Source organism: Acanthisitta chloris, unplaced genomic scaffold (assembly GCF_000695815.1).
Source record: "Acanthisitta chloris isolate BGI_N310 unplaced genomic scaffold, ASM69581v1 scaffold6673, whole genome shotgun sequence".
Lineage (NCBI taxonomy): Eukaryota > Metazoa > Chordata > Aves > Passeriformes > Acanthisittidae > Acanthisitta > Acanthisitta chloris.
This window is the reverse complement of record NW_008666479.1, coordinates 25,429-33,807: the sequence shown is the minus strand read 5'-3', so window position 1 is coordinate 33,807 and position 8,379 is coordinate 25,429. Positions and strand designations below refer to the sequence as shown.

Here is an 8,379-nt window from a genome sequence, read left to right as displayed (position 1 = left end):
CTCTATGGAGCTGTGGTATGGCTGAGGGCCACATTGCTGAGCTTATCTCTGTGTGACTTTAAAGCTGCCCTGCTCTGTTGTGTTTCGGGCCAACTGAGGTGCACAGGGGTATGAAGACATCCCCATGGGGCTGGTGGAAATGACATGGGACCTCAGAAGAGATGTGCCCCTTTGACATAGTAGGATGGGATGGGATGTTCTCAGACATCTCAAATAGCACTGATGGCTGTATTTGATCCCCACGCTCCCAAGCTGTGTTTCACAGCACCTACAGCCTTACCACCCCAAATAGCTGAAGGTGCTGTGGCTGGACCTACACCCCACTGAACACCCTACACCCGGTGCAGCCAGCCCCAGGAGATAAGTCTTGTTGCCATGGTTGTCTCCTATTTCTGCTCACCATAAAGACACAGGGAGCATCAGTTTTCCCAAATCTAGCTTGTTCCCTGATTTAGCTGCATTCTCAGCACCTAGTTTTGAAGAAAAGGATGTGGACATCATACTGTGCCCAGCCATGCTTTCCCCATACCACGGGATAGGATACTGCTGTAACACCTAGTATCTCCACACACGGGATAGGATACTGCTGTAACACCTAAAATCCACATTAGTAAATCCTGTGTGAAGCACTGCATTTTTCACATGCTTTCCAAGGTGAGCTCCTGGGATCACAGCTTTGCCCAGCAGCACTGAGGAACAAGTAGCTCTAGCCAGGCACTTGCATAGTGAGAGGTACATGAGGCACAGGAGAAGCACACGTGCCCTGTCCGTGTGCTGCCAGGCTTCCGCCTCCCTCTTAGCCTACGCAATAAATCACAGCTGAGCAGCACAAGCTGTTCCTGTCATCGAAACATGGAAAGAAACACTGCTCTTGGCACTGGGGACGTGATAATGACCCTGAATTAGAGCTGTATGTCTCCAGCACCTGATTTTCCTCCTCCTGCGGGTGCAGCCTGAGGTTTCTCCTCCTGGCTGGTGTAGGAATGGGTCCAGACCTTGCTCATGTGGAGGAAGAATTTAAGGGAGCAATGTCCAGCCTGGCTTTCAGAGCAGCTTGTGACAAGAGATTTCAAACACCTGATGGCCATGGCTGTCCTATGGAGACTGTGGGCAGTTGCACGGGAAGCAGGGACAGCCTGTCACCACTGTCGCATTAGGTGACAAACAGGGGTAGGCTGTGGTGTTTTGGGTTGTGGCAAGGCACATACATACTCATTAAATTGGTAATGTGGTCCCAGGAGCAGCAACATCCCTGATGGTTCCGAGCTCTGCTCAGCCCAGGACAAGAATGGAGACTGATGAGAAACTGGGACCCTATGTGACATCCCCAAATCCCCCCATGGCCTATGCACTGAGTACACAGGGTTAGATCCCTAGCCCAGGCATCAGGCTGACCCTCCAGAACCAAACCCACCAGGCACTCTAAGATTTCACTTCTTATTTTCAGAGTAATTCTTGGAAGTGGTTTGAGGTGCTTCCTTTAAAAAAAATCTCATTTCCCAAAGCCTTTGATCTGTGTCTTTTTAATTCCTTCTGAAACTCAAGGGAAAAACTTGAATATAGTCAGGCCAAGATCTCATATGCCAGTGTGCTCCTGACATGTGGCTGTTTAGTGCTCTTAAAAGAGACATTCCTTGGACATAGGAGACTCAGGCTCTTTCAGAAATGTTCTTGCCCATGGTAGGGGATTGGAACTAGATGATCTTTAAGATCCCTTCCAACTCAAACCGTTCTGTGATCGTATGATCTACGATCTAGCAGCAGAAATTACACATGCTGTCTTAAAAGGAGCAAAACCCATTCAGTAATATTAAAGGGTAGAAAAGCTGAGATTCAGTGTTTTTTTAACTTGTCAGAAGAGGAGAATTGCCAAACTACTGAGTGGCCAGGAGATGCTGCCAAGTGCAGCCCAATAAAGCTGAGAGCCAAAAATACAGCCAGGACTCTGCTGCTTCACAAGCCTTAAAGAAAGCACCACTGGTTTCATTTTCATTTGCTATAATAAGGAAGATTTATCAGTTTGCAGATCTGACCTCAGGATAACGGCAGCAAAAAGCAGCTCCTGTGTGTCACTGCTTATCTGTGGGTCTGCAAGCAAACCCGGAGGACAGGGTGCAAGGCTGAGACATGCCGTGTTATCAGTCTTGGCCTGCAAAACTTCTTTAGCAGTCGGTGATAACTGTGTCGGGGATTCCTTCGGTTGGCCAATGCCCTCTAGTGGCTTTTGGAGAGGAGAAATGTGCATTCCCCAAAGAGAGGATTTTGCAAAAAAAAAATTACCATGCCCTAGGTATGTGCAGGTTTTAAGAGAGATGGGACATAAGTGGCTTAAATTGGAAAAAGAGCTAAATCAATGTCCTTCATTCCTAAATGTGCATCTCATACACAGCAAAAGGGGGAGAGGGAAGGATGTGGGATTCCCTGTGTTTTCCAAGATGGTTTTGCAGTTCATAGAATCACAGAATGGTTTGGGTTGGAAGGGACCTTAAAGATCATCTAGTCCCAACCCCTGCCATGGGCAGGGACACCTTCCACTAGACCAGGTTGCTCTAGGCTCCATGCAGCCTGGCCTTGAACAATTCCAGGGATGGTTCTGTAGTTCATCAAAAGACGAATCTTGCTTCATTGCACACATATATCTCCTTCTCTTCAACCTTCTCTCCCTTTACCCACCCTGATGTGTGTCTCATAGGGATATGGCTTTTATTTGGAAATATTATCCCCTGCAGATAAGCTTGCCCAGCTGGCTGAATATACGTCCCTGCACACCTTGCAGTGCAGTGGATTGTTTTACACTGAATTTATTGCTTCCCCACTAGAAAAGCACCCTCCAGAAATGCTCTTTTCTATACTCTTAGTTCTAAAAACTGAATTTAAAAAAAATCACCCTATACAGAGTGAATTTAAGGATAAGTTAGATGAATTGGGCTTTCTATGGGTTGACTTTTCCAATACACTTGAGACAGATGCTCTCTGTATGAGCAGCACTATATCGAGGCAGTTCATCTAGGAATATGAGGAGAACCCAGTTCTGCAAGAAAAACTTCTGGTGGCTGCTGTGAGAATAGAACGAGATAGGAATATTTATACTTGTGCCCAGCAGTGTCACACTATTGCTCTTGCGCCACTGTGCTACCTTCACTGCTGGTGGGGTTATCCCTAAGGAATCCCTCAGTGAGATAGTAAGGATCCTAGTAATTTTCTGCAGGTGGGTTTGATGCCAAAATGACAGCCCTGAAGAGCCATATGTGCTGCCATGGCCCAGTCCCAAGTCAAGGACACCATCACAGACTGGGGCATTTGCTGGAACCTCCTTCCTTGCTGACCTGGTCCGAGATGGTGCCTAAGGCTGAGCAGACACAGCAACAGACCACTGGTTGCAGTCACTGAGACTTTATTACACCATTAGCCAAACCTTGCTATTAATAGCCCAGAGAGGCATAGAAGGGATGAGAGTTCATGAGCAGAGATACTTCATTCTAGCTCTTCTCATATTCATGCCCCAGCCATAGAGTCATACAATAATCAAGGTTGGAACAGATCTTTAGGATCATCAAGTTCAACCATCAACCCAGCACCACCACTGTGAGCCCTAAACCACTAAACCATATCACCCAGTGCCAGATCCAGATGCCTCTTGAACACCTCCAGGGATGATGACTCTACTACACCCCTGTGCAACTCATTCCAATGCCAATTCCAATTCCAGCTGATCCTTCTCTAGAAACCCCCTTTATTTGTCATAGTCTGGAAAACAAAAAAGAGGTGAATTCAACAGAGAGACAGCATAAAACATCTTCATCCCAGGTAATGCTCTGAAGAAGGGCTTGTTCCCAGCTGGGCTAGGGGACTGCTCTAACAACCTGTTCCCACCTAAAAAGGTTTATGGACTGCAGTAGCCTCCCTCTTCCTCACACTGATTTAAAATACGTCTCCCCATCTTTTTTTCCAGCAGGAGCCATGGTTTACAGTGGCATTTCCACAAAACCATCCCTTCTGCTCAGGAAACAGCTGGTCCTTGTGCTAGACATTATTTCTGGAAGCAAAGAGCTCATTGTTCATTCCCAAATGTAAAGCTGAGGGTGAATAGTGTGACACTGCAGGACTTGAACTTGTAGAGATGCTTTATGCTTGCATTCAGCTAATTCCTTCCATGGTTTCCTGCAGCAAGGTTTTGCCTGGGTGAATGGTGATGATAATTTTTTGGACACAGAGCTCAGTTCCTGCCTGGCTTGAATTTTGTCCATGGTCCTCAGCAGAGCATTTCAGCTCCAAGGCAGCAGCTCCTTCCTTACAATTGTTTGACTACACCAAAAGTAACATCAAATATCCTGATTTTAGACCTCCCCAGATCTCCCCGTTCAATTCCTAATTGTTTAAAAAATGAAGGACTCCAATTCCTCTGGCACTCCCTTGCTCTCATGGGAGACACATCAGGTCACACTGAAGGCATTAAGGAACTTACATTGTAGATCCAGTCCACGCAGGCTGACACACATATGAAGACTGTTGGATTCTGGTAGGTGTTACGGTAGGGAACTAGCCCAAAACTGACAATCCCATGGACTTCCCAGTGATTGTCTCTGTAGCAGCTGAAAGGGCCCCCAGAGTCTCCCTGGATCAGAGGAAGGAGAGGAATGTATTAAGCCAAATTATCTGAGCAACTGAATGACTGGATAGGATTAAGGAACACTAGTGAGTTAATCACTGTCCTGAATGTGACAACAAAAAATTTGTGCTGCTTTCTTTGGCAAGGGCTGACTGGCCCCAGCAGTATGGGAACAGAGACCACCCAGCACCTCCCAAAATGTTGCAAACAAAGATCACACCCACTATGAATTATCTCAGTCCTCATGCACATACACACACACATATATATACATATGCCCCTCGAGGTAGGCTGAAACCCTAATTTTCCACCACCAATGCAAATTAGAGACTCTAAGTAAATGGTCCAGGGCATGTTGCATAACACACAATCCTTCCCACCAAGGCCCACCTGCACAGCATTCTGCCAAAAAATCAGTGCACTCTCCAGCTACAAGAGATTGGGGAGAAGGAAGGTGCTGCTTCCCTTGCTCCTCACAAACAGGTATATTGAGAGGGTCCAGGGTGTTAAGGTGGTGGAAAAGAAACAAACTCAAATTAAAATACAGGAGAAGATAAAAGCTCTTGCTTGGCTCAGAACCTGGTTTCTAACAAGGTTCTGCCATAATTACACCCCACCAAAAATACACTAAATACCTACAGATCTATAATTATCCTATACCTGTAATCGTACTATGTATAACTGTATAACCTGTTTTATTTCTGCATGTTTCCATATTATATTCATATATTTACATCATCACACATATTATGTATTTGTCCACAATTTTTTAAGAGCTCTGCATGATTTCTTTCACCAGAAGCCACCTCTGCAGTGAAGGGAATACAGGCAGAGGTGACAGATATCCTCTGCCTTCCTATCCCAAACCTCCTTGCCTTGATGTTGGGGCCACCTGAAACCCCTGGGATAACAGGAACTTCACAGCATCTTCCTTTTCCAACTAACCTGGTCCAGACAGTGCAGTTTAACATAGTCAGAACTTGCAGCAACCTCAGCTGCCCATGTAAACAGAGTGGATGGGGAGGAGAAGGGTGACAAGCAGCAGGGAGCACTGCCTGGCCCAGGGTGCAACACAACAGCAGCACTGGAGGAGTGCACAGACTTCCACACAGCTTCATCCTTTGGGTGAGGGCAGAGGCGACTGCCAAAGTCTCAACTTAGTCCCTGGGATCTGGTCAATCAGACATGATGTTGGAAGACAGGGCAAATCTCCTCTCCAAAATCAGAGGGGAGAGACATGCCCTGAGGTTTTGCAGGTTTTCTCTCTGCTGGCTGATGTGAGGGGAAATGGAGGAATGTGGAGGAGGTCTGGTTTAGAAAATGTGCAGCAGAAAGTGGCAAAGGGGACACAATTTGTGGGAGAGCTATTAGAGGTGGAGACATGGTAAAAACAGGTCCCAACCGAATGAACAGCAAGGTCAGAGAGGAAGGAAGAAGAGTGGAGCTTGAAAATCCTCTGGTAATAACAGCTCTTACACTGCATCCAGCCCTCACACCATCTCCACCTGCACAGAGCATGGTGTATTTTCCTTGGGATCCCCACCAGTCATCCTGGGAGCAGATGTCATGGTCAACCACAGGCAGCATGACCTCCTGCAGTCTGTCTGCACTGCTGCCACCTGCTAGCAGAGAAAGGGGGAGATACTGGTCCAGGAACTCCAGTGGCTGAGGAAGGAAGCTTTACCTGGAACCAGGAGGGACCCTCAACACTCCTCCTTCCCTCTTACTTACCACTAACCACCCCTCAGCCACTAACATAGCAGGGATAGTTATTGGGAAAAATTTCTTCTTCAGGTGGAAGCACTCCCAGCTCAATAAACCCATCGGCATACCAGGAGATTCGAGGTGCAGCAGGGCAATGCCATAGCTGAAACAGGATATAGGTGAAAGATTCCTTACTGAAAATCCTCCACAAGTGTCCTCACTCCCATTTTGTCACTTATATAGGTCTCTAGCCTCTGGCATGATGACAGACAAATGCCTTGCAGATGTCATTAATTATTCCTTAGAGCTGTCACAGGTGACAGGAAAATAAGAGCAATTAAGAGTCACCAGATCATGGTACAAACTGATAAAGAGCTAACTCCCCCAAATAAATCTCCCACTCCTTCAGAGGCCCCAAACCTCTGAGTGAATTTCAGTGGACCCTGGGTAGAGAGGCATGTCTCTGAGGGGGGGTTTAAGACAGTCTTTCACCATTTGCTTGTTGGCTTCCCTTCATCAGATGCACACAGTGATGTGATTTCTGGTGAGTCCCTCAATCTGGGATCCATCTGCGAGGCCCTTCTTTTCCCCATTTTAGGCAAATCAAGATTGAGGTCATCCACATAGACACTGTGGAACAGCTCTGAGAGAGGAAGCCATTTGGGAAATCTCCCTTGCATCGTCTTCCAGTGCTTCCCACAAATCCAGCCTCACTGGGAACTGGACTGAATATACACATAAACACTGGTGGGACAGGATGCTAAGTACCATTCAACCATCTGACATTAATAAAAAGAATTACTCATTGGCAAAGTCATTGGGATTCCAGCCATCATGAATGAAGATTGCATCCACATCAATATAGTACTCAATGCCATCCATTTCCAAGAGATCGTGCTCACCCAGAGCCACACAGTAAGATGCTCCTGGGGGCCTGAAAATGTATCAGAGAATAACTGATGTGAACACTACTCCCCACTGAGTGCTTTGCAGTATAGCTTCTGCACCACTGAGACTGTCCACCAGTGTAATAATTTCCAAAGCACCTCATCTCAGAGGATTTTCAATGCACTGTAGCCAAATTCCCTGTGAGTCCAGAGCAGGGCAGTAGAGCTGGGGAAGAGTGTGGAGCACAAGTCTGATGAGGAGTGGCCAAGGGAGCTGGGGGTGTTCAGTCTGGAGAAAAGGAGTCCCAGAAGGGACCTTATCACTCTCTACAACTGAAAGGAGGTTGCAGGCAGGTGGGGGTCGGCCTCTTCTCCCTGGTAACAAGTTACAGGATGAGAGGAAATGGCCTCAAGTTGCACCAGGGAAGGTTTAGGTTAGATATTGGGAAAAAATTCTTCACTGAAAGAGTGGCCAAGCACAGGGACAGGTTGCCCAGGGCAGTGGTGGAGTCACCGTCTCTGGAGGGATTTAAAAGATGTGTGGATGTGCCATTTAGAGACATGGGTTGGCAGTGTAGGGTTAATGACTGGACCCAGTGATTTTAATTATGATTCTATGATTCTACTTGGTCTTATGAATTAGGCACCTGCTGCATGCAATTTGCTGGTGAAACAAGCAAAGGTGCAGCATCAGCTAACACAGTGCTGAGCTTGGTCCTGAATGAGAAGATTCACTTTGCATCTCTGCATCTTTCTGTGACAGAGTGTGAAGGACCAGTTTGTAACACTTCATTGTAAGTGCATTCACTAAAGGCACAAACAGTTAAAGAGGAGTGTTGGCTTGTTGGTGTCATGCTGTATTGTTGAGTTGGTGCATGTCAGACACGCCGCAGAGCAAATTGTACAACATGGGCCATGAGCTAGTAAATGCCTTTTGTTCCATCTTTCCAACTCCGTGAAGGTTTTTTTGGGATGAAAATGCATTAGAAATGCTCACGTTCATGCAAATGCACCTCATCTTATGAAAAGCAGCAATCAGCTTGATTTCCACTCCCAGGAAGTCAGTGATTACTATGCAAAATCAAGGCTAAAGAGAACAGTTTTCCAGTTCCCCTGATTAAACGAGCAGTGAAATGTCCAGCTGTGCAAGAACAGCACAAGTGTGGAGCTTAGGGGATG

The 8,379-nt window shown here is 46.6% G+C and overlaps 1 protein-coding gene across 1 annotated transcript in view; it reads right to left on the bottom strand.

The window, feature by feature from the left end:
• Positions 1 to 4,465: 4,465 nt before the first annotated feature.
• LOC103799780 (elastase-1-like) overlaps positions 4,466 to 8,379 on the bottom strand; it is a gene marked incomplete at both ends in the record, with an annotated part of 4,348 nt that continues 434 nt past the window's right edge. Inside the window, 5 exon segments of the mRNA XM_009072128.1 lie at positions 4,466 to 4,615; positions 6,086 to 6,228; positions 6,341 to 6,476; positions 6,734 to 6,776; positions 7,116 to 7,247. Coding sequence (XP_009070376.1) covers positions 4,466 to 4,615; positions 6,086 to 6,228; positions 6,341 to 6,476; positions 6,734 to 6,776; positions 7,116 to 7,247 — 604 coding nt within the window.